This window comes from Podarcis liolepis, assembly GCF_965112155.1.
Source record: "Podarcis liolepis genome assembly, chromosome: Z".
Lineage (NCBI taxonomy): Eukaryota > Metazoa > Chordata > Lepidosauria > Squamata > Lacertidae > Podarcis > Podarcis liolepis.
The window spans coordinates 34,836,130-34,862,181 of NC_139570.1; the positions used below are offsets into that span (position 1 = coordinate 34,836,130).

At 44.9% G+C, this 26,052-nt stretch overlaps 2 protein-coding genes across 5 annotated transcripts in view; one reads left to right on the forward strand and one right to left on the reverse strand.

The window, feature by feature from the left end:
• The window catches only part of LRRC8A (leucine rich repeat containing 8 VRAC subunit A), a 37,810-nt gene extending 21,570 nt beyond the window's left edge, over nucleotides 1-16,240 (reverse strand). For 2 of the 4 annotated variants that reach the window (XR_014521370.1, XM_083485083.1), the window contains exons 1-2: nucleotides 16,025-16,240; nucleotides 8,521-8,700 (exon numbers count right to left, since the gene is read on the reverse strand). The gene's annotated coding sequence lies outside the window, so the exon portion shown is untranslated. Of the gene's footprint in view, nucleotides 1-5,113; nucleotides 5,743-8,520; nucleotides 8,701-14,134; nucleotides 14,325-16,024 lie in introns of those variants that run through there. The other 2 variants (XM_083485084.1, XM_083485085.1) reach the window with 2 other exon arrangements.
• Nucleotides 15,232-26,052, forward strand: part of LOC310697911 (uncharacterized protein) — a 36,209-nt gene continuing 25,388 nt past the window's right edge. Inside the window, exons 1-2 of the mRNA XM_083484514.1 lie at nucleotides 15,232-15,329; nucleotides 16,215-16,361. Coding sequence (XP_083340640.1) covers nucleotides 15,249-15,329; nucleotides 16,215-16,361 — 228 coding nt within the window. The 5' untranslated portion in view covers nucleotides 15,232-15,248. The remainder of the gene's footprint in view (nucleotides 15,330-16,214; nucleotides 16,362-26,052) is intronic.

The window sequence follows — 26,052 nt, forward strand, 5'->3', positions numbered from 1 at the left end:
CCCTCAGGGGCCTAAAATCTTAAAACTTTGACACCCAACAGAAATATTTACAGTGGTACCTCGGGTTACATACACTTCAGGTTACATACGCTTCAGGTTACAGACTCCGCTAACCCAGAAATAGTGCTTCAGGTTAAGAACTTTGCTTCGGGATGAGAACAGAAATTGTGCTCTGGCGGCGTGGCAGCAGCAGGAGGCCCCATTAGCTAAAGTGGTGCTTCAGGTTAAGAACAGTTTCAGGTTAAGTACAGACCTCCGGAACGAATTAAGTACTTAACCCGAGGTACCACTGTAATCAATCAAGTTTATGAGGCAACTAAATGCAGACTACAGCCAAGGAGGAGGGTAACCATAAAAAAATCTTGCCAGATAGTACAATACAAAAGTATACATTCCCAGAAAAAAGAAACTTAAACCATTGTCCTCATAATGCTATTCTAAGTTGGGACATTTCACAACCAATCTAGACAAACACACGGCTTAGCTGTCCTTTTCAGCAAAAAAATTTTTCCTGTATTACGGTACTTTAAGTGGCCACAGGTTCTAAAATCTTCACACATTTCCCCCCCGGATTTTCATACAGACTACAGTATTAATCAATCATGTATATGATCTTCCATCACTCGACTTCCACAAATACAGAAGACTTGTTCTCTAGCAATATTATTCTACCTGCCTCCCCTTCCAGAAAGTTAGCTTCTGTTGTCTGAAAACACAAAGGAAAGGGCGTCTCAGACATAGTCTCTTCCCCATGCTGTGTTTTTAAGACAGGAAAACTGAAGGGGTGGGAATCTACAGGTCTCGACTGCTTCAATATCCAGCCTTTTAAATCATTATTATGCAATATAATATTGCAATAGGAGGGAAGCTAACAGGAACGCTGCTTTTCTAGCAGGCATGCCCACAGCGAACTTCTCAAAAGCACCACCTGAAATCCTAAAAAAAAGGGGGGGCGCACAAAGCTGCTTCTGTCCCGGCAGTGGAAGGAAGCCAATGAAAAACTCTTAGCCTCAAAAACTAGGGCAGTTACAAACAGATAGAGGGTGGGTGGGTGTAACTTTAGAAAAGAACTCTGCAATGCTAGCTCTCTTTTGAGGAAAACTTCTCTTAGCAACAAGAGAGCTCAAAGAAAAGATGTAAAACAATGGGTGCATGTGGAAGTACCACAGCTAAGGCAAATTCCCAATCTTCTTGCAATCGTTTTGAGGGCAAATACAGGAGGAGGTGTCCCAAAGGCTCACATACAACAGCATAGAAATGGGTTGAGATTTTTGGGTTCAAATTTGGGATGGGAGGCCATTATTATAACCATTGTTTACATACCATTGTTACAACAGCGAGAAAATCATAAAAATATAAGCTAAAGGTAAAGGACTCCTGGACAGTTAAGTCCAGTCAAAGGCGACTATGGGGTTGCGGCGCTCATCTCGCTTCAGGCCGAGGGAAGTGGCGTTTGTCCACAGACAGCTTTCTGGGTCATGTGGCCAGCGTGACTAAACCGCTTCTAGCGCAACAGAACACCGTGATGGAAACACTGTTTACCTTCCCGCTGCAGCAGTGCCTGTTTATCTACTTGCACTGGTGTGCTTTTGAACTGCTAGGTTGGCAGGAGCTGGGACAGAGCTGTGGGATGTGGATGGTGCTGTGGTCTAAACCACTGAGCCTCTTGGGTTTGCTGATCAGAAGGTCGGCGGTTTGAATCCCTGCAATGGGGTGAGCTCTTGTTGCTCTGTCATAAGATGTAAGATCCCTGCTGGATCAGGCCAATGGCCCGTCTACTCATAGAATCATGGAAACATGGAATTGTAGAGTTGGAAGAGACTCCAGGGATCATTTAGTCCAACTCCCTGCAATGCAGGAATCTCAACTAGACCATACATGACAGATGGCCATCCAACCTCTGCTTAAACACCTCCAAGAAATGAGAGTCCATCACCTCTCATGGGAGTCTGTTCCACTGATGAACAGCTCTTACTGTCAGAAAGTTCTTCCTGATATTTAGTTAAAATCTATTTCCTTGTCACTTGAAGCCATAGGTTTGGATCCTACCCTCCAGAGCAGGAGAAAACAAGCTTGCTCCATCTTCCACGTGACACCCTTTAGATATTTGAAGATGGCTATCATGTCTCCTCTCGGTCTCCTCATTTCTAGGCTAAACATACCCAACTCCCTCAACCATCTCTCATAAGGCTTAGTTTCCCAACCCTAAATCATCTCGGTTGCCCTCCTCTGCAAACAACTCATATTTCCCACCCTTCCTCCCAAAGGAGTCCAGGGTAGCAGACACAGAAATGATAACACATTAAAAAATAACCTGAAAATAGTTTTTTAACATTATCTCGAACCATTGGCCTTAGGGTTGCCATACCTTTCAGCCATCAAAATCAAGAATGTTTTAAAATTTCTCCCAAGAGTCAATACAGAGGGAGACAGGTGCACCTCACAAAGGAGGGCATTCCACAAATGGGGAGCCACCACTGAGAAGTCAATCATGGGTCAATGCCAATCTAGCAGCCCCCAGTAATGGTACCAAGAACAAGGCCTCCACCTGCCAATTGTTGGGTGCCCTTTTAGGCACTTGAGTGCCAAGCCATTTAGAGCTTTATATCTTGACCTTTGGTCCATGGACCTTTAGGTGGTCTGTGAACTGGGAGCAAAAAAGGAAAAAGAAAAGAAAAGAGAGATTATTTTAACAATGGAATATAATTGCATTGATGGAAAATTTATTGTGTATGTGTTTATGTGCATTCTTCTGGAAAGAGGGTTAAAAGCTTTCATCAGACAACACCCCCCCCCCAAAAAAAGTTAAGAACCATTGCAATTTGCTAGTATATTCCACAGGAATTTTAGTTTAACCTTGATTTTATAGTTTTGACTGATTTTTTTTTACCTTTTCTGCATCATGTTTCTTGTACACAGGTTATAGATTATTGACACTAAGTGGCAGATAAGTATTTTAAATAAAGAAATAAGTAGTATTAACACCCTGAATTGAGATCCTTAGTTCACTTTCAGGATGGCGGCACATGGTTCCATCAGAATGCCCCACTTTCCAGTCTAGCAGGTGCATTCTGCACTGGCGGGAGGCCCCCGCCCCCCATCTTCAAGGGCAGCCCTGCAGACAGTGCATTACAGTAGTCCAATTTAACTAATTTAAACTCCTGACTCTGGCTGGAGACCCTGATATACAATGGAAGGAAAGGAGGGACCTCAATGGTAATGGTAATGGTAAAGGTAATGTAAAAGTAAAGGGACGCCTGACCATTAGGTCCAATCGTGACCGACTCTGGGGTTGTGGCACTCATCTTGCTCTATAGGCCGAGGGAGCCGGCATACAGCTTCCAGGTCATGTGGCCAGCATGACTAAGCCGCTTCTGGCGAACCAGAGCAGCGCACGGAAACGCCGTTTACCTTCCCGCTGGAGCAGTACCTATTTATCTACTTGCACTTTGATGTGCTTTCGAACTCCTAGGTTGGCAGGAGCAGGGACTGAGCAACGGGAGCTCACCCTGTCATGGGGATTCGAACCGCCGACCTTCTGATCGGCAAGTCCTAGGCTCTGTGGTTTAACCCACAGCGCCACCCTCAATGGTACCATACATTTAAAGCACTATCATGTCACTTTAAAACAGCTTTCTTCCCATTTAAAGAATTCTGGGGTCTGTAGTTGGTTACGGGTACTGAGAGTGATTAGGAGACCCCCTACTGCCCTCACAGAGCTACAATTCTGAGCATGGTTTAACACATAGCTGTCAACCTTCCCGTTTTTTGCGGGAAATTCCCTGCTATGCCGGATTGTTCGATATCCCGTAGACTGTCTCCGGGACAGGTAAGGCTGCTGATCCTTTATTTTCAAATCCGAAAGTTGACACTTATGCTGCTGATCCCTTATTTTCGAGGCTGCTGATCCCTTATTTTCAAATCTGAAAGTTGACAGCTATGGTTTAACAATTAATCCCCCTTTCTAGGGAGCCCCGCACACTGCAGCTCTAGCACGCGTGTGTGATTCCACTGCTTCCTGGGAAGATGCAGGAGATGTGCTGAAGCAGCAGTGGGGACGTAGCATGAAAGCAGGCTGCACAAGAGCAGGGCACATTTGGAGAGTGACGCAAGACGACAGCTAGCCAGGTAGGCAGTGCCTCCTTATGAATTATAGAAGTGCAAAGTCACCACATCCTACAAGCTTCCTGTCCAAGACCAGCGTTTGCATTTTAGTAGGGGACTGAACACAGGTGTATTCAAGGACAAGAGAGATAGGCAGAGGAGGGTACAAGGTGTTTATGGATGGAGCTGCAGCAGCGGGATGGAGCTGATGAAAACCATCACGTTCAGACGCTGCTCCTCTGCACCAAGCCAGGAATTGTTTGCAATTAAGGCAGTTTGACGCAACTGGTGAAGTGAAGGAACTAGGGAACGCAGCTCAGCATCAGAGCATCTGCTTTGCATACAGAAGGTCCCTGGTTCAAGCCCCAGCAGCATTTCCAGGAAGGCCCAAGAAAAAGCTCCCCATCTTAAATCTTGAGAAGATGCTGCCAGTCAGTGTAGGTAATACTGAGCTACATGAGCCAGTGTTCTGACTCTGTAGAAGCAGCTTCCCGTAGGGTGCTCCAAATAACAACTGTTTATCTCCTGTACAGCATCCATGGGCTGTGGCATTTGACAAGTGTACAAGAGTACAGATCCCTGCCCCAAGGAGCTGACAATCTTAAAACTCAATTCAGGGGAAAGGAACAGTGGAAGGGGCACAAGAGATGGAGGGAGGGGTAAACAGAGGAACGTAAGGATGCAAGAAGAGCCCTGCTGGATCAGGCCAACAGCCCACCTAGTCCAGCATCCTGATCCTGCTCTCACACTGACGAGCCAGATGCCCCAATGGGAAGACTGCAAGGAAGACCTGAAAGTAACAACAACCCTTCCAGCAAGAAGAAAAGTATGTGGATCAAGCAAAAAGCATCTAGTACAATCAACCCACGTTATATGCAGCAAGCCATTCAGGTCATACACCACTGCGCAATGTGTTTTTTGAGGGGGGAGGTGGAATCCCTCCTCTCCTGATGGGCATCTCTCAAGATGACCAACTGCATCAGAAAAACAAAACTAAAAACTTTCTCACCACCCTGCTCGCATCTTCACAGGCATATCTCCACAAATCACCGACCAGGCTTTGAGGTTTGCAAAAAGGGAGAGCCACTTTTTGGTTGGCACCCACCCTCCCAACAGCTGTGGAATGTTCTCCCAAGTGAGGCCCGCCTGGTGCTGACCCAGACATCTTTCTGCTGCCAGGTTAAGACTTTCATCTTCCTCCAGGCATCTGACAGAATATTAAAAGCTTGCTTGTCAATTGCCTAGGGAGATGCTTGCCTTGAATTAGCTGGTTAGCTAAGAAAATAATATTTAAATGCTGAAGATTTATGCTTGCCTACCCGTATCCAATTTTCTCAGAAGCTGGGCATTCTAGAATGCAGATTTGACAAGTGTTCTAAACTCCAGCAATTGTGACATTAAAGTCACCACTTTTACCCAGATAGCAAGGGAGAAAAAGGAGTTCTAAGCCACCCCTCCCAGCATGGACTCTCCCTGTGCCAAACCAAGCCACCCCTGCTTTGCATACTCAAGTGCTTTTGCCTGCGGAGAATGCGCCTTTGAGGTTAAAGAATATGTAAATGATTGGTTGCACTACTGCCAAGTCAATGAAATGTATAAAGAGGATTTAAAGGAAAAAGGATTTGATGATAAAAAAATCAAAATTTGAAATAGAAATATTAAACAATGAATGTAAAATAATGTCTAAAATGTATAAAATACTGTCGGAATGGCATTTGAAAGATGGGGAAGTGAAATCGCTAATGATACACTGGGCAAAAGACTTTGGATATAATATATAGTTTATAGAATGGGAAAAGTTGTGAAATGAAAGGATAAAATTTACAGCTTGTAACGCTTTGAAAGAGAATATTATGAAAATGATGTATAGATGGTATATTACACCAGTGAAGTTAGCTAAAATGTATAAGACAAATAATAAATGTTGGAAATGTGGCGGGAATGTAAGAAAGTAAAGAACATCTGGGAAATTATATATAATGAGATGAAAAAGATGTTGAAATATACATTTTTTTAAATTTTACTTGGTATTATAGGCCAAGACATTAATAGACAAGATGTCAAACTGTTCTTATATGCAACAACAGCGGCAAGAGTATTGTTAGCCCAAAAATGGAAGCAAGAAGAACTTCCGACGAAAGAAGAATGGCAGACGAAATTAATGGACTATGCAGAATTGGACAAAATGACAGGAAGGATTTGAAACCTGTCGGACCAGAGATTTGCAGAAGATTGGAAAAAGTATATGAATTATTTGAAGAGCAACTGTAATCAACAAATTACGCTAGTAGGACTACAAGAAGTTTTGTAAGGAGAAATATACAAAGTGTTACAAAGTAGAAAAAGATAGATATTGGTTATGAGTTTGAAATGTAATAGGGAAAATAATAAACGCATACTAAGAGATTAAATTGGAAAATTTTCAGACAGGACTGATGGAAGTCAAAAAAATTGAATAATATGTAAAAGTATGTTTAATTACTGTTGAAAATGATATGTTAAAAAACTAATAAAAAATTATATTAAAAAAAGAGAGAGAGAACGCGCCTTTGAACCCTGAAAATGCCTGGATGGGACAGAAGGAAATGTATGTAAAAACTGTACATATGGCAACATTTGCTTTTAGTATTCCAACCACTCTTGTTTATGGCCCACACACCATTATTGGCACACGGGTCCTGCATGGTTTCCCCCAAAGGAAGGCAGCCCCCCCTCTCCTAGAACATTTCCCATGATCCTCCTCCATAGACCAGGGTTTCAAGGAGGGCAAGCTGATATGGGGAGGGAAGGTAGCAACCCCAAATGCAGATCCACAACATTGGATCCTTATCTCAACAGGCATTCAAAAACTGAGCAAGGAACTGGGTGGGGCAGATAAGAGGAAGAGGCATCAAATGACTTCATTTTTCTAACAAAATCTGTCTTCCATTAGATGTTAATCATACGCAGTAATTAACAAAGAAAGGGAGGGCAAAGCTTCTTAGCCACAGGGAACGTTTGGCTGTTTAAATCTCCAATGTAGTTTAACAGCAGCAACACACACACAAAAAGAGAGAGAGAGAGAGAGAGAGAGAGTCTATGTGGCTCCCCTGCAGAAATCTCCCCTTGCAAGGACCAAATACAGTTTCACATGAACTCCAAAGTTATGATTAGCTCAGTCACTTCTATTTTTATTATTGTAAATTGTTTCTAATTGTTTTTAATATTATGTTTTAATGTTCTAGAGGTGAAGGGTGGGTAATAAATAAGTAAATGAGTAATCTATTTGCCTGCTTTTCAAACATTAACACCACACAAAGCCAGAATCCTGCTGTCAAAACGAAACACTGTACAGCATTTTATTACAGTACTAGGATATCCATTAGGGGCTGTTGGTGGAAGAAAGCTGTAATTGGTTAATTAAAGTCAACATTTTAATTGAATAATGACTCCATTACTTCTAAAATGCAAGGGCTGGGACATCCCATGGGGAGACTCTGGTTGTGGCTGGGGGGAGAAACAGAAAGACAGGATTGTTTTTGGAGAGGAGGTTGGGTTAGGCTGAAATGAAGAAACAGAGCCGCGGCAGAGCCCTAGAAAGACCATCTCTGCACCTTGCCTCTCCTGGGAGGGACACATATAGGCCACCAAAGAACCAGACCACAACTCCCACGAGCTCAACAGTGATGAACATTTTGTCAGCCCAATGGCCTCATTCCCTTCTGGTCAACCTTCCAGAGGCCACAGCCCATGGTGTTCTGGGCCAGAGGCGAAAGTGAGTGGGATGACAAATGTGAATTTTTATCTTTGTACAGTATAGAACTTTCTACAAACACTCACACAACCCTCTATTTCCTCCATTCAGGCCACTAAGAGGCATGATCAGAGTTCAGGGACATATTCCAGCCAGGTAAAAATACTCAAAAGAGGATGCAAAGTGGGTGTGGTCTGAGAAGAGGCAGTGTGGGGTAGGGAGTGTCCTGAGGGCTATATTAGCCCCACGGGCCTGAGATTTTCTGGACCTGGAAAACCCCAACAGGCAGCAGCACTTGGAGGACCAAACTTCACACCCAGGAGGCTTGAAAGCAGGCAGGCCCCAACTTCCTGGAGGAGAAAACTTGAAACACTACACAAACAAATGGACAGGAATGCTGGGGGCCTCAAGGCATGGGAAATACAAAGGAACGGAAACTGCATCAATCCCCTTTTCCATGCCTGGGCTTGGAAGCTGTTACACAACGAAGGGCACTCAGTTCTCCTATTCCAATTCAAGTCATGCCTAAGCAGTAATGAGATGCAAGAACATTGTTTCCCCTTCTTCTGGCTTCACCCTTTCGCCTGGAGGCTTTTTCCATTTGGCTGCAGACCAGGCATTCCCCCCACCACCACCGTTACTTTTTGCATTTCAAAATAATATTAATACTAATATTGCATTACCAAGTACATCGTCAACAGTGGAGCCCTTGGAAGAATGGGATGCAGGCTGCCGCTCTGTGCCCGGGTATACTGCTATCTGCACTTCAGCCCTTTGTACTGAAGATAGAGGCTGCCTCCGAGGGTCGAGTTCTGGGCGGGTGCTGAAGGGAGGCTTTTCCCAAGCGCCATGGGAGCTAATTCCTGAAAAAGAAGCACACAGTTTACTAAGGCACGCTGAGTGTGGCTAGGTTTTATGTCCAGCCCAAAATACTTGACTAAGGAACCCAAAGGCCGCTATCCCTACACAGCCACTCCCCACTTTCAACACACAAGGCGCATTTCATCCAAAAACCATCCCGGTACAGTGGTACCTCGGGTTAAGTACTTAATTTGTTCCAGAGGTCCATTCTTAACCTGAAACTGTTCTTAACCTGAGGTACCACATTAGTTAATGGGGCCTCCCGCTGCCGCTGCACGATTTCTGTTCTCATCTTGAAGCAAAGTTCTTAACCTGAGGTAATATTACTGGGTTAGCGGAGTTTGTAACCTGAAGTGTATGTAACCTGAAGCGTATGTAACCTGAGGTACCACTGTACAGTATTAGTAATAACCATTTTTAGGATACAAAACATCTCAGTGACATTCATACTCCCAATGAGCCCCTTAAGAATAGGAAAAGAAAACTGCTAAATCAAATCAATGGCTGGTTTCAAGGATGGGGGACCTGTCTTAGCCTGAGGGTCACATTCCTGCATGCATTCTGGTGGTGGGAGGGGGCCAGGGGCAGAAGCAGACATTGCAACAGCAGCAACTATTCAGGTATGCAGCATTCCAGCCATGCACTACTACGCACTTATCTCTTTTTGTCCATATCCAGGCAAGCAAAAGGTGCTACCCCAGTTCACGGGCACATTCCAGCCCGGCAAAAGCACATGAGGATGCATAGCAGGACCAGTGAGGTGTGTGGTCTAGGGAGAATCCCAAGAGCTGGACAGAGATCCCTGGAGGCCCACATTTTGCCCCTAGGCCTGCAAGGCTCCCTACCTCTGATAAAGCACACATACATTGGAATGCATGGAATGCAAAAAGTACAGAGAGCAATCACCTCTCTATAGTCTCACAATACAACTAGAACTTACATGCATCCAATGAAAACAAATATTGCTGGGGGGAAACTTGTATCAAGAGATGCACATAAAGTTGGAAATGCCTAAGATGAAGCCTGACAGGGCATCTGAAAACAAAGGAAGCTTTTCCTATTTGTGGCTTAGGGCCCTTGTATTTACGGGACCGCCTCTCCTGGTATCCCCCGCAGAGGACCTTAAGGTCCATGAATAACCATAGTTTAGAGGTCCCGGGCCCTAAGGAAGTCATACTATCCTCCACCAGGGCCAGGGCCTTTTCAGCGATGGCTCCGACCTAGTGGAATGCTCTGTCCCATGAGACTAAGGCCCTTCAGGATTTAAACTCCTTCTGTCGGGCCTGTAAGACAGAGCTATTCCGCCTGGCCTTTAATTTGAATTCAGCCTGATTTAATTTGAATTCAGCCTTCCCTCCCCCTCTTCTCTTCCCTCCCCCTCCCCTTTTATGAAGATTACCTGCTCTGAGCCCCACAGCTAATTTTCCCCTGGCCTCCTCGCTGGCCCAAGTAGGACTAATACAGCCAGCTAGCCCTGGTGATTATCTAATGCTTATTAGATGGATTTCCCCTAAATTGATTTCTGAACTTTGAATTTTATTGTTACAGTGTACCTCGGGTTACATACGTTTCAGGTTACATACGCTTCAGGTTACAGACTCCACTAACCCAGAAATACTACCTTGGGATAAGAACTTTGCTTCAGGATGAGAACAGAAATCGTGCTCTGGCGGCGCAGCGGCAGCAGGAGGCCCCATTAGCTAAAGTGGTGCTTCAGGTTAAGAACAGTTTCAGGTTAAGAACAGACCTCCAGAACGAATTAAGTATGTAGCCAGAGGTACCACTGTATTCGTGTTTTTATACTGTATTTTATGCTGTTTTTACAATTAAGTGTTTTAGATTTGTTGTTAGCCGCCCTGAGCCCGGTTTTTGAACCAGGAAGGGCGGGGTATAAATAAAAATTTATTTATTTATTTATTTGCTCACTCACTCATATGTAATTTTTTATTGAAGGTGTTCACTAACTGACAGAAAAGCAAACAATTACAAATGTACTTTAACTGAGTAACACCTCAGGATTTCCTAGTCAAGCCTTCTTCACCAGGGTGAGCCCTAAATCCCAAAGAAAACACAGTCTTCCCCATGAAGAGAACTCCTCTGGTAATTTCACAACTGGGTGGTTCCCAGGATGGGGTGGGAAGGGCCTCAGGCATCAACACTTACACAGGTTTCATATTCAGTTACAGTTCTGAACTGGTTTGTAGCTACCGCTAAGGCCAAAGGGTATACTTGGCAGCTCCAGGTGTGGCCATGACATTGTCATACCTCCTACAAGCCAGTGGGGCAAACTGGTGCATTGCAAGCTGTTGGGTGTCCAGATTTTTGAGACACTGCAATTCCCTCCCTCAACCCTTTGGGATGGACCAGGTTTCAAACCAAACACACTCTTGGTCCAGAGAATGCTCTCAGCAATAACTGGCATGACTTGGGCATCACTCTTTCAATTTTGGCTACTCATAAAACACCAAACCACCAGCACCAAGTGTTTACAAGGCCTCTGTTTCAACTTCCACAACAGACATAACAACATAATAGAAGGCTTCACCACCAGTAAAGTTCCAGCAATGGCCAAACAGATGCTTTCGGGAATTCCAGAAGCAAGGCATGAGGACAGTAACTGTTTCACAGGAACAGAGAAACCTACATTATACCAAGTCAAGGGATTATCTAGCTCAGCACTGCCTATCCTGACTGGAGGTGGTTCTTCAGCATTTCGGGAAGGTATCTTTCCCATCCCTACCTGGAGATGCCTGGAACCAGGAACCTTCTGCATGCAAATAAGGTACTCTACCACAAGGGTGGCGCCGTGGGTTAAACCACAGAGCCTAGGGCATGTTGATCAGTAGGTCGGTGGTTCAAATCCCTGCAATGGGGTGAGCTCCCGTTGCTCGGTCCCTGCTCCTGCCCACCTAGCAGTTCGAAAGCATGTCAAAGTGCAAGTAGATAAATAGGTACCGCTCCGGTGGGAAGATAAACGGTGTTTCCGTGCGCTGCTCTGGTTTGCCAGAAGCGGCTTAGTCATGCTGGCCACATGACCCAGAAGCTGTACGCCGGCTCCCTCGGCCAATAAAGCGAGATGAGCACTGCAACCCCAGAGTCGGCCACAACTGGACCTAATGGTCAGGGGTCCCTTTACCTTTACTTTACCACGCAACTACAGCCCATTCTTATCCCTTCAGAGGCATAACTTATCTGAAGAGAGAGGTTTCGCTGAGTAGACACTGAAAGGTATCTTCCTGCCTCCTTGCCATGTGACTTGTCTCGCTTTTAAAACATCTAGGCCAAGTGACCATTGCTGCATCTTGTGGCAGAAAAAGCCATAACTGAATTGTGTATCTTATGATGAATTACTTTGCAATCAACTGCTGATCCAACTTCACTGGGTGAGCCACAGCATAAAGCTGTAATCCAGGGTTCGGAAACCAACAGTCCTCCAGACATCATGGGAGTCCAGCAGCCAACATGTCCAATATTCAGGGATGAAGGGATTTGTCGCCCAGCAACATCAACACCTTGAATTTTGCTCCTGAACTAGTATACTTTCTCCACTTAGCTTATTTCTCCGTCCCAGCATGCAAAGTTGCTGAATACAGTATTAGTATATTTCACAGCAGTAAGGCTGCATAAGTATGATACATTTAAAACACAACAAGCATTTTATTTTCTGTTGCTTTCATTCCATTTGTGAATCACATCCTGTAAAGTAAAGGTAAAGGGCCCCCTGACCATTAGGTCCAGTCGCGGACAACTCTGGTGTTGGGGTGCTCATCTCGTTTTACTGGCCAAGGGAGCAGTCGTTTGTCCGCAGACAGCTTCCGGGTCATGTGGCCAGCATGACTAAGCCACTTCTGGCAAACCAGAGCAGCGCACGGAAACACCGTTTACCTTCCCGCCAGTGCAGTACCTATTTATTTACTTGCACTTTGACGTGCTTCCGAACTGCTAGGTTGGCAGGAACAGGGTCCGCGCAACGGGAGCTCACCCCGCCGCAGGGATTCAAACCGCCGACCTTCTGATCAGCAAGCCCTAGGCTCTGTGGTTTAGACCACAGCGTCACCCGCGTCCCATCCTGTAAAGTACGTTGAAGCAATTTCACAATAAAAAGGGTACCCCCCCTGACATTTTCAAGATTATTAAATAAGATCTTTGGTCACATCCACACTATAACTCTAAAAAACATGATTTCTCCCAAAGAATCCTGGGAGCTATAGTTTGTTACGAGTGCTGGGAATTCTAGCTCTGTGGAGGATAAACAGCAGCTTTCAGGATTCACTGGGGTGCATTAAATGTACAGAATATCATGTACAGTATACTGCTGAAATGATGACACACACACAATTTTGAAATCAAGTGGGCAGTAATTAAAGGAGGAGCCCCACCCTTTCCCCAAAAGTGATGCATTTCAGAATTAGGCAATGCAGAAGCTCTGCTCCATTTAAAAAAGAAATTCAGTCAAGCCATGATTTTGCACATCCCTGCCTTGAGGACACTGGCTAGTTTCCTGGAACCTTCACATTTGACAGTGTTCCCTTTACTTGCCCCAGGACTCCAAAAAGACATCACCTCAGATGACCTTGCTCTCTGTAAATGGAATAATCCCATAAACCTTAAAAGAGGCCACATTGCTGCAGTGGAAATTTGCACACCCCCTCGCTGTTGTTACAGCAACCTGCCATCCCCAATTACTGGAAGGCCAGGACAATCATAAAATAGGCTCATGGCAGTTTAAAGGGCTCTGAGGCATCCAGCAACAGAGATCTTTCTGGAGGCTTGACTGCAAAAAATCCCAATCAAGCAGCACCTAAAGCTAAACATTGCTCTCCAATGTCCCACACCCAAATATTTTCCTCCTCCAGCCCGGCCTTTTTCTTCCACTGACACCCTTTCTCCTGCCTCTTCCCGATACTCCTGCTTCCTTTCCAACAACCTACCTTCCCCACGGGTGCCAAAAAGTTTGCTTCCACACCCATTCTTTGAGCTACCTGAATGCAATAACACACACACACACACAACTTTCTGCAACAGAATGCCACCCCTTTGTTTTCACTTCACAGGTCCCTGCCAGATGCCCCCCTTCCCCCCCCCTTTACTCACATTGCATGGACTAGTAACACGATAACACCACCCACCCAGCTTCTCCAGCCCTTCTGTGACTTGCTCACAGCTTGACTCATCAGTGTTTCTTGCCAACCAGGCACTATTCCTTCCTTCACTTACTGTCTGCCACCCCTTAATTGCCAGCAACACTACGTAGCAAAGGAGTCTCTGCTTCCTCTCCTTGCCCTTAATGCTTCCCCTGTCACCCCAAAAATAAACAGTTACTGGGGCACATTCTCAGACTCAGCCCCTTTGACAACTCTCCTGCCCCTATTTACTCTCCCCCTTGCCAGCCCCGTAAGTTGCAAGAACAGCTTAAGAAGAACTATCATCACTCACCTTCTCGCTTTTGAGATCCACTTTCAAAAACAGCACAAGAGATAAACACACACCCTAAATTTGTTCCCATCCATAATGCTTCAGTTTCCTTCTTTAGTGCCATCTCACAACCCCTCCACCACCATCTCTTATTCAACAAGTGCTAGAGGTGGGAGACAGCCAATAAATCCCGCCCTCCCCACTTGGAAAATAACCAATTAATTTGAGAACCTACAAAAAGGTGACTGTTTTCCATCTGCCAAGCCTTCGAAACCCTTCTCCACCTCCCCCACCCCTTCCAAATATCCCTTCCCCTCTATTTTCTGAATCATAAGCAAAGCTCCCTTTTTATAGACCGCTTTTATTCGCTCTCAATGCCCACAATAAACCTTCAATTGCTGCTAGTGTCCTGCATTCGTTTTAATTAACTACTGAATTTATGTTCCACATTTTTTCTCCCCAGGAGCTCAAGGGGGCCTACACTGTCCTCCCCCTTTTCATATAATCTCTACAACAATCTTGTGAGGTAGGTTAGGCTAAAAGGCAGTGACTGGTCCCAAGGACACACCCAGTGAGTTTCCTGATTGAGTGTACCCTTGTCTCTCAGGTCCTAGTCCAACACTGGCTGCCTTTGCAAGAATATTCTGCCATAGCAGATTTTGGGGTTGGCGGATTGGATAATTCCCTCTTCCTAACATCCCCCCTCACTAGCTCTCCATGCCCACAACAAACCCAGTCTCAGATCTCTTCCACAACACATCTCCGGGGAAACCCACTCTTCCTAACTCCCCCCCCCCATTGTCACCCACTCCTCTGCAAGCCCCGGTTATGATTGTTGATGGCCATGTCACATCGATACCTCTTCCACGTCTTACCGGACTCTCGAATCACACCTACCATCCCAGCCCCCTAGAAATTCCTTTCATACACGTGCACATCCCCCCTTCCTTTCCTTACGGCCTTCCCTCTCAATTGAGGAATTGCCAGCCCTAAACTTTACACCCACCCACACACTCACATACACCCACACACACCAACACACACACGGGTCCTTCTGCAACCCAGGATTTTCCTAGGGGTTCCTAGATCTCTCTCCACTCCCCACGCTTGCAAAGCTCACAAGCTGAAGGCATGCATGCTCCTCTCCACCCTGCCGGGCACACATCTCTCGCCATCCTCGATCACCCTCCTCTTCACTGACATCATACAAAACCAGGTTACTAAGTCCTCCAGGTCCTAAGCCTACTCTCTTTCCCAGAGACCACCCCAATACTCAAAAGCAGCGACGGGCAGGGGATCCTTCTCCCAGCTCTGCATTGCCCAAGTTCCTCTCCTTCCCCTTTCACTGGCAGCAAGGTTACTGGTCCTGTAGGTTCCTGAGGCTGTCCTTTCCCTGACGCCCCTTTTCACCTCAACAAAACCAGTGTAGGTTGGAAGTGGGGGTGGGAGAGAAGCCTCCTCCATTATGCCAACCAATAAATAAAAGTTGCTGGTCCCCGAGGTTTCTGAGGACGTCCTCTTTCCCAGACGCCCCTCTCCACCCCAATACTCTAAAGCAGCGTGTGGAAATGGGGCAATCTTCCTCTCTATTTCCCGAGATCCACGTCCTTCCCCGACCCCCCGCCACTCACTAGCTAAAACACGGTTACTGGTCCTCCACCTCGATACTAAAAAGAAATACCAAACAAACCCACCCAGCGCGAGTGTGTGTGGGGAGGGGACATGCCCGACGTCCCCGCTTCCCCATCAAAAAAAGGGGGGTTACTAGTCCTCAGTGTTCCTGGCTCGCCTCGGCATTCCTCAACACCCTCGTATCTCTCATCAGATTCCCTGCCAGTCCACTTTCCCCCCAGGACGGGGCGGGAAACGCCAGCCCCTGACAGTGTCATTATTGCGACCCTTCGCACTCACCCGGCAGCAGCTTCCCGGCTCGGTCGCTTCGGGCTTTCTTTTGTTTGCCCCCCTCGCAGCCTCCTCACTGCACCACCGGGCTGCTCCACCCCGGAGCTGACCTCACCCGGCCGGCATGGGCATCCCCCGGCGGCGGCGGCAGAACCGGAAGTAAGCAGCAGCCGCGACTCTTGCTCCTCTCTTCCACTAGGCGGCGCCATCTCGAGAGGAGCCATCTTGGGAAGGGCAAGGCATTCCCCACGGAGCGAGAGGGAAAGGAAGCGAATGGAAAGCGCAAAAGATGCCTGGAGGTCATCTTGAGTATGGAGGGGGAAAGGCGCTCAAAGCTGCCATCTTGGTAAGGGAAGGTCGCATTCAGCACGTACGTTTTTCTTTCTTTCTTTCTTTTTAAAATATATATAATTAACACGTTGCGCCTCTCCGTATTTAAAGGGAGGGAAATCTCCAACTTATTATGTAAAAACGGCAATATTAATCCCCATATCCTGATGACAACGGGTACTAATGTGATGTTTTATAGCAGATTTATAAACCATATATACAATATTATATATAAAAAGCAACATATTGGGTTGCGTCCAAATAAATTCTCACAGTAGACCTGCTGAGATTAATAGAGCTAAATCAGCCATGCTCATCCATTTCAATGGCCCTACTCTGAATAGGACTAGCATTGCATGTTTGCTATTTATTTGTTGCATATCTATCCCACCTTTTCCTCCCCACCTCTGCAAAAGGTTCAAGGCGGCACCTATGCTTCTCTCCCCACCCCACCCCCATTTTTTTTAATCCATTACAACAACCTTGTGAGGTAGGTTAGGCGGAGAGGTGAGCAAAGGTGCCAAAGGTGAGCTTCCTGATGTTCTAAGAATTCTTGTTGTTGTTTAGTCGTTTAGTCATGTCCGACTCTTCGTGACCCCATGGACCAGAGCAAGCCCGGCCCTCCTGTCTTCCACTGCCTCCCACAGTTTGGTCAAACTCATGCTGGTAGTTTCGAGAACAGTATCCAACCATCTCGTCCTCTGTCGTCCCCTTCTCCTTGTGCCCTCCATCTTTCCCAAAATCAGGGTCTTTTCCAGGGAGTTTTCTCTTCTCGTGAGGTAGCCAAAGTACTGGAGCCTCAGCTTCAGGATTTGCCCTTCCAGTGAGCACTCAGGGCTGATTTCCTTCAGAATGGATAGGTTTGATCTTCTTGCAGTCCATGGGACTCTCAAGAGTCTCCTCCAGCACCATAATTCAAAAGCATCAATTCTTCGATCAGCCTTCTTTATGGTCCAGCTCTCACTTCCATACATCACTACTGGGAAAACCATAGCTTTAACTATATGGACCTTTGTCGACAAGGTGATGTCTCTGCTTTTTAAGATGCTGCCTAGGTTTCATTGCTTTTATCCCAAGAAGCAGGAATCTTTTAATTTAATGATTGCTGTCACCATCTGCAATGATCATGGAATCCAAGAAAGTAAAATCTCTCACTGCCTCCATTTCTTCCCCTTCTATTTGCCAGGAGGTGATGGGACCAGTGGCCATGATCTTAGTCTTTTTGATGTTGACCATATTATGCGCTCTCCTCTTTCAGCCTCATTAAAAGGTTCATTTATTCCTCCTCACTTTCTGCCATCAAGGTTGTGTCATCTGCATATCTGAGGTTGCTGATATTTCTCCCGGCAATCTTAATTCTGGCTTGGGATTCATCCAGTCCAGCCTTTCACATGATGAATTCTGCATATAAGTTAAATAAGCAGGGAAACAATATACAGCCTTGTCGTACTCCTTTCCCAATTTTGAACCAATCAGTTATTCCATATCTAGTTCTAACTGTATATTCTTGTCCCACATAGAGATTTCTCAGGAGACAATCAATGGTGATCAGGCACTCCCATTTCTTTAAGAACTTGCCATAGTTTGCTGTGGTCGACACAGTCAAATGCTTTTGCGTAGTCAATGAAGCAGAAGTATATATTTTTCTGGAACTCTCTTGCTTTCTCCATAATCCAACACATGTTTGCAATTTGCTCTCTGGTTCCTCTGCCCCTTCGAAATCCAGCTTGCACTTCTGGAAGTTCTCAGTCCACATACTGCTTAAGCCTGCCTTGTAGAATTTTAGGCATTACTTTGCTAGCGTGTGAAATGAGCACAATTGTGCAGTAGTTGGAGCATTCTTTGGAATTGGGATGTAGACTGATCTTCTCCAATCCTCTGGCCACTACTGAGTTTTCCAAACTTGCTGGCATATTGAGTGTAGCACCTTAACAGCATCATCTTTTAAAATTTTAAATAGTTCAGCTAGAATATCATCACTTCCACTGGCCATGTAATTAGCAGTGCTTTCTAAGGCCCATTTGACTTCACTCTCCAGGATATCTGGCTCAAGGTCAGCAACCACACTACCTGGGGTGTACGAAACCTCCATATCTTTCTGGTATAATTCCTCTGTGTATTCTTGCCACCTCTTCTTGATGTCTTCTGCTTCTGTTAAGTCCTTTCCACTTTTGTCCTTTATTATCGTAATCTTTGTACAAAATGTTCCTTTCATATCTCCAATTTTCTTGAACAGATCTCTGGTTTTTCCCATTCTGCTGTTTTCCTCTGTTTCTTTGCATTGCTCATTTACGAAGGCCCTCTTGTCTCTCCTTGCTATTTTTTTGGAAATCTGCATTCAATTTCCTGTATCTTTTACTATCTCCCTTGCATTTTGCTTGCCTTCTTTGCTTGCCCTGCTATTTGTAAGGCCTCATTGGACAGCCACTTTGCTTTCTTGCATTTCCTTTTTATTGGGATGGTTTTCATTGTTGCCTCCTGTATAATGTTACCAGCCTTCATCCATAGTTCTTCAGGCACTCTGTCCACCAAATCTAAATCCTTAAACCTGTTCCTCACTTCCACTGTGTATTCATAAAGGATTTGATTTAGATTGTGTCTTACTGGCCCAGTGGCTTTTCCTACTTTCTTCAGTTTAAGCTGGAATTTTGCTATAAGAAGCTGATGATCTGAGCCACAGTCAGCTCCAGGTCTTGTTTTTGCTGACTGTATAGAGCTTCTCCATCTTTGGCTGCAGAGAATATAATCAATCTGATTTCGATGCTGCCCATCTGGTGATGTCCATGTGTAGAGTCGTCTCTTGTGTTGTTGGAAAGGAGTGTTTGTGGTGACCAGCTTGTTCTCTTGACAGAACTTTATTAGCCTTTGCCCTGCGTTTTTAACTCCAAGGCCAAACTTGCCCATTTTTCCTTTTAACTCTTGACTCCCTACTTTAGCATTCCTATCCTCTATAATGAGAAGAACATCCTTCTTTGGTGTCATTTCTAGAAGGTATTGTAAGTCTTCATAGAAATGGTCAATTTCAGTTTCTTCAGCACCGGTAGTTGGTGCATAAACTTAGATTACTGTGATGTTAAAGGTCTGCCTTGGACTCCTATTGAGATCATTCTGTCATTTTTGAAATTGCATCCCAGTACAGCTTTTGCCACTCTTTTATTGACTATGAGGGCCACTCCATTTCTTTTATGGGATTCTTGCCCACAGTAGTAGATATAGTGGTCATCCAAACTGAATTTGCCCATTCCCGTCCATTTTAGTTCACTGATGCCCAGGATGTCAATATTCTTGCCATCTCATTTTTTACCACATCCAGCTTACCAAGGTTCATGGTTCTTACATTCCAGGTTCCTATGTAATATTTTTCTTTACATCATTGGACTTTCCTTTCGCTTCCAGGCATATCCACAACTGAGCGACCTTTCGGCTTTGGCCCAGCCGCTCCATCAGCTCTGAATCTACTTGTACTTGTCCTCCGCTCTTCCTCAGTAGCATGTTGAACACCTTCTGACCTGAGGGGCTCATCTTCCAGCGTCATAACTTTTATATGCCTGTTGTCTTTGTCCATGGAGTTTTCTTGGCAGGGATACAGGAGTGGCTTGCTGCTTCTTGCTCCAGGTGGATCACGTTTGGTCAAAACTCTCCACTATGACCTGTCCATCTTGGGTGGCCCTGCTGGACATAGCTCATAGCTTCTCTGAGTTATTCAAGCCCCTTCGCCATGACAAGGCTGTGATCCATGATAAGAACTCTAAGGGGTTGTAAATAAAATGAATGTTCATAAGTGCACAAGATAAACACATATACTTAAGCACATAAAGCACATGTCTGCAATAGTATGGGAGATCCATCCTGAAGTCTTATTGACTCTTATTGACCCCCATTATTTCTTTGTAGAGGGTTTATCTTAGCAAAACCTTTCCCAATTGTTCTTTTCACTTACAAATCCTTCAAATCCAGTCCAAAGAGCACATTTTGTGTATGAATAGGGGAGGTCTGTGACAAAGGTTTCAGAAGCTAGGGTATCTATCACTTCAAAAGACTGGCAGGATAATGCAATCAGAAAGGATTATCAGCTATCTTGACAAACAGAAGATAAGACACACTCTCGAATCTGTAGGATGCTTTTGAGTGGTCTTTGGCTAAGGGGTGGGAAATTTCTTAAGTCTTTAAAAGCTGTTATACACCTTTGTTCTGGGTCCTCACCTCATTGCAAGGTGGTGGAAGGGGGAATTCTGATGCGACAGAAAAATAAATGTCTTCCTTGCTTTCCTTCTACTGGTTCCACTCATTTTCCTCTGACTGATAACAGACTTGGGGGACACTGAATCCCTTGATGGAGAGCTGGGCTGTAAAAGCCTACCCCTATAACAATGGCTGAGTGGGCGATTTGAACCTGGGCTTCCCAGCTCCTACCGACACAATGACTGCACTCCACACTCTTCACTGGCAGAGCGACAGACAGACAGATGGGTAATGTGTGTAAACAGGAGTCACTTTACCTCCCATCATTTCCTCCTGCATCTAGAGAAGGGCAAATACCAATTTCAGTTTATCTAGGCTTCGCAAGTCCAGTTTTCCACATTTCTGCATCAATCTGCAGATCATCATCATCATTTTTTTAAAGGGCCTGGCAAAAATTTGTTAGCATATTAATATGTATTTGCAAGATACAGAGAAGGGAAGGGAACCTCAGTCCCCAGAGGGCCAACTGCTTTTTGGCCCTCAGGACTCTCCCCAGGCCACAGAGATGATGACCATTACGCAGTGAGCTTCATGCATTTTAACCAGAGTCTATCTGATCCTAATTTTATGCTCTAAGCCAGGGGTAGTCAACCTTTTTATACCTACCGCCCACTAATGCATCTTTCTTGATGGTAAAATTTCCTTACCGCCCACCATTGGACTCGATGGCCCTTGTGGTCTCTTCCAACTCTATGATTCTATGATTCAGTGCTCGATGGAAAGAGGATTCAGCTTGTACTGTAGAACCCCCTCCCACCCACCTAGAATCCTGAAACGCCCACTAATGGGCGGCAGGGACCAGGTTGACAACCCCTTCTCTAAGCACTCTTCCACACTCTTCCAGACAGTAATGATAGTTGCAACTACTGCCTGTTCCGGGCAACACACTATTTATTTTTTAAAGCAAACAAACCAGAAGACTACCCTTCCATAATTGCCTTCACAAACAGAAAAGTGCTTTGCTAACAACCCGAAGCATCTCTGTGACTTTGGTTTCCCAATGTCAAGGCATTTGGTCAGATAAATGTTCCTTTTATTGCCCGCTAGATAGCAGCCTTCTTTCAAGCCTGTGATTGTATCAGATTCCAATGTTAATTTTTGTGTGAGCATCAATAAAAAGTGGGTTTTCTGATGCACTTGGATGATTCACTCACCAACATTTTTATTGGGCTGGATCATCACAAAAATGTTGATTGCATAGTAAATTCCTGAAATATTGATAAAGGAGAATTGAAAGGCATTCACTCCAATTTCATTAGAGCAGGAAAGCAACCACAGTGTTTAAGGTGGTCTTTTCTTTTCTTTTTACAAATACTGTGTCTTTACAAATATATTTCCATATTAAAATCTAAGGGGTGGTTTTTAGAGATTTCACCAATGTTGCATTTCTAAGTACGTTTACTTGGCAGTAAATCACATTGATTTTTATAGCCCTTCTTAGGGCCATTTCAAGCACACGACTTCTCTCTAAAGAATCCTAGGCCCTGTAGTTTTGTGCTGGGGCTTGTAGCTATGAAAGAAGAAAAGTACAGTTCCTAGGATTCCTTGCAGGTAGCCATGTGCTCTAAATGTATGGTGCAGATCTGCCCTCCATGTCATTAGAGTCTCGGAACAAGGATGTATGTTCCATTTGTTCATGTAAATATTGTTGTAAATATTGTTTTTGGGGGTGTAAATACACCCCAGTCTCAGAGGGGTGAAAGGTTTTGAGGGTTCCAGTGTGCCTCCTGGGTTGGTTTGCTTTGAATGTGATTTGCTAGAAACTGTTGTCATTTCCTATAAGCATAAAACTGGGGTGTGTTTTGCAGCATTAACTCCCAACAGATCTTGCTTTCTGGTTAGGTTCCAGTGGGAACCTCCAGTGTCATAGCACAGAGAGCAAAGCAGGCCTCTTGAGATTTAAGTCAGACGTTACTGCAAAGACTGGTAGCCTGTTGACCCTTTCACTTATCCAGACACCCTGAAGACATAACCTCCCACAGGGAGAGGGAAATCTAAGCCCAAGTCCCCAAATAGCTCTCACTTAAGAACATAAGAAGAACCTACTGGATGAGGCCAGTAGCCCATCTAGTCCAGCATGCTGTCATCACAGTGCCCAACGATACCCTGAAGGGAGAACCCACAAGCAGGACCTGACCACAAAAGCACTGTCCCCTTCTGCAGTTTCCTGCATCTGAAATTCAGAAGCATCACTGCCTCCAACTGTTGTAAACAAAAAATGCCCTTTCCCCTTATGGGGTATCCAAGAGCCCATATAGAGTCCTTACATAGGTTCCCTATTGGTAGGAGAGAATAACAGAGGCCAACCAGAGAATATTGAGAAGCAAAGCAGCTAGTAAGCTTGATCTTTATTGATCTGTTGCAACAGGGTGCTCCCCTCACCCGCAGGAGAGAGGAGGAACCCCGAAAAATGGTGCGCAAGGCCTTATAAAGACTTTTGAAATTGCCACCCAGTAGATCAAGACCATCCCCAGAAACATCATACATACATCACAGAAGGGGTGTAACCTAAGACCACCCCTCAGATACATCATACCTACATCACAGAAAGGGCGGTCTAAACAGAAATTTGAATTATCTCCTGTCTGGCAGGTTACTTGATTGGATTGCCTGGGGAGCCTGGCCATTCTTTTGTAATGATAAATACTTAGTTCCTGGGCCATGTCACAGGCTCACACCCTATTCATATCTTAAATGTGCCCTTAAGACAAGATTTGTGAGGAAAGAGACAATGGGAGGTTTCCCACTTTGACCTTGCAGAGAAAACATTTGCTCAGTTTAGGAATCAAAATGGTTCCAGGTTGGTCTTCCTGTGCTGATCTATGTACGTGCTTGGTTAGTACATTTATGAACATTTCCATATATCTAAGACCTCAAAATTCCTATCACACAACTGTGAAGGGAGAGCTTGGTTGGTGGCCATTGGCAGCCTTGTAATCTGAAAGGTATCAGAACATAAGAAGAGTGTTGCTGCTTGAGAACAGGATGCTTTATTAGATGAGTGGCTGGTGTGACCCAGCAGACTCTTATGTTCTTATCCTCCTTTTTGAAGGGCAGTGTCACTCAAATGAAAGCTAGATACACAATGTACATTTAATTAGGGCAGATCCACACTATACATTTAAACCCCATGCCTGCCAAAGGATGGGAATAGCAGCACTGTGAGGGGAAACTGAAATTCCCAGGTTTCTTTTGGGTTTTGTTTTTTAAAAAATGTGTGCTGAATATGCTTTAAATGTTTTGTGTGGATCAGAGTCAGAAGTACTGTTGTTTAGTCGTTTAGTCGTGTCCGACTCTTCGTGATCCCATGGACCAGAGCATGCCAGGCACTCCTGTCTTCCACTGCCTCCCGCAGTTTGGTCAAACTCATGCTGGTAGCTTCGAGAACACTGTCCAACCATCTCGTCCTCTGTCGTCCCCTTCTCCTTGTGCCCTCCATGGAAGTACACTCCTCCCCAAATAATCCTGGAATTTACTTATCAGAGCTGCCCTTCCCAGCACCCTCAACCAGGCATAGGCAAACTTGGCCCTCCAGATGACAATTCCCAACATCCCTGACCACTGGTCCTGTTAGCTAGGGATCATGGGAGTTGTAGTCCCAAAACATCTGGAGGGCTGAGTTTGCCTGTGCCTGCCCTTAACAAACTACACTTCCCAGGATTCTTCTGGGGTTGGGGTGGGGGAATGTATGCAGTGTTGATTCTCTCTCCACCCAGCAGAGGGCTTGTCAAGCACATGCAAATTCACACCTCCTCCAGCTTTGTTTGTTTCATTTCCTTTTTTTCTTCTTAAGGTTACTTATTACTTATCTAGATTGAGGAGCAAAGTTCTTTAAAAGGAGCCACCTGCCTCCTTTCTGCCATCACCAGCTTGGTCAAAAGGGACATCGGAATTAAGGTTGCCAGCTAGTCAGAAGAAGGTAAGGAACAGGGCAATTATAGTTGCCTACACGCCATACATTTAAAGCAAATTTCCCCCTCCCTTAACAAACCCGCAGCTCTCAGGATTTCTTTTGGGAGGATCATGCTTTAAACATACAGTATAATGCTTTAAACACAGCCTTGATGTACAGTTGTGCCATTAATAGAAGCTGAACAATCAGGTGACAATTTCCTCCCCCCTCCCCCAGGCATGGCATTGCTGACAGCTGAGGACCCCAGGCCAAAAAAGAAAGAAAAAAGGCTGTCACCCCTAGCTGGGGTGCCACAAGATCCCTTTCCCTTTATTTAAAATCCTCCCTGTGCTTTTTGTGATTGGCTGGAAGCCCTGCCATATCTCCTCCCAGAAATATTTCACTTGTTCAAAAAACAAAACACAAAACCACCCACAGGGAAATAGAAAGGTGCCAAGCATGGTGAATTTTGTGGCTTGGAAAAGACCAGAAAACTTTAGAGCAAGCGGATCCCCTTTCCCCCCTTTTTAAAGACTTGCTTTATTATTAATATTAAGTATTTATATGTTTATCTAGAAATAAGACAGAAAGTGTCTTTGTGACAGCTTTTGAACTCCTCTGGAATCTTTTCTTTAAAAATATAGTGGTCATGTTGTTGTTAACAGTTCTTGCTCTTTGTTTTTTAAAATTCTTGATTAAACCCCATATGCTTAGTTTTGTCATCCTGTGTTCCTCTGAGATTATCTGTTTACACCTAATAATCCATTTGGTGGCTAGGAAACAACAAAACTCAGCTTGGTTCTGAAAGCTGCTCTGATCCTGCCAGGAAGCATGTGATTCTTAGGAAATGTGCTTTTATTTCTCTTACTTAGGACAGGGATGGGTGGCATCTCTTCCTTTTGTAGAGAAGCTTCTGTGACATCCTTCAAATTCCAAATGCAGCATTTGTTTTGTTCATTACATTAATATCCCACTTTTCCTCCAAGGAGCTCAAGACAGTTCTTACGGTTTTCTCTCTTCCCATTTTATCCTCACAGCAACTCTGTGAGTCAGGTTAGACCGGGAGTTAGTGATTGGGTCCAGGTCACAGAGTGAATTTCATGACTGGAGATTTTTGAACCAATGTGCTCCCTGACCCTTGTCCAGTACTAATCACTACACCTTGCTGGCTCAAGGCTATTTGCTTCCAGTGAGAGTATGCAGATCACAGCAGCAACTAAATCCCTTGTCCAAACTGACTTGCTTGTGAGAAATCTGCTAGTGCTCTTCTTTATTGTTGACCTGCCCACAGTAAGGAAGTTGCATGCAATCTTCCTCAGTTCCTAAACAGGAAATAACTAACCAGTATAACTGAGATCCCATGGAAGGTCATGTTAATATTTTCTTGCAAGGGGTGACCAGTTCCACCAACACCCTAGCCAGTCCTTGCAACGCACACGTATGCATGTCCACTCCGAAGTAAGTCCCATTAGTTACTCACAGCTGTGCATAAGATTGCAAGGTAACTCTTGTAAAGTGAAAGTCTTCGGAGCTTGAAAGCCATGTTCTCTGAATTCCCAAGTTGCTTTAGTGT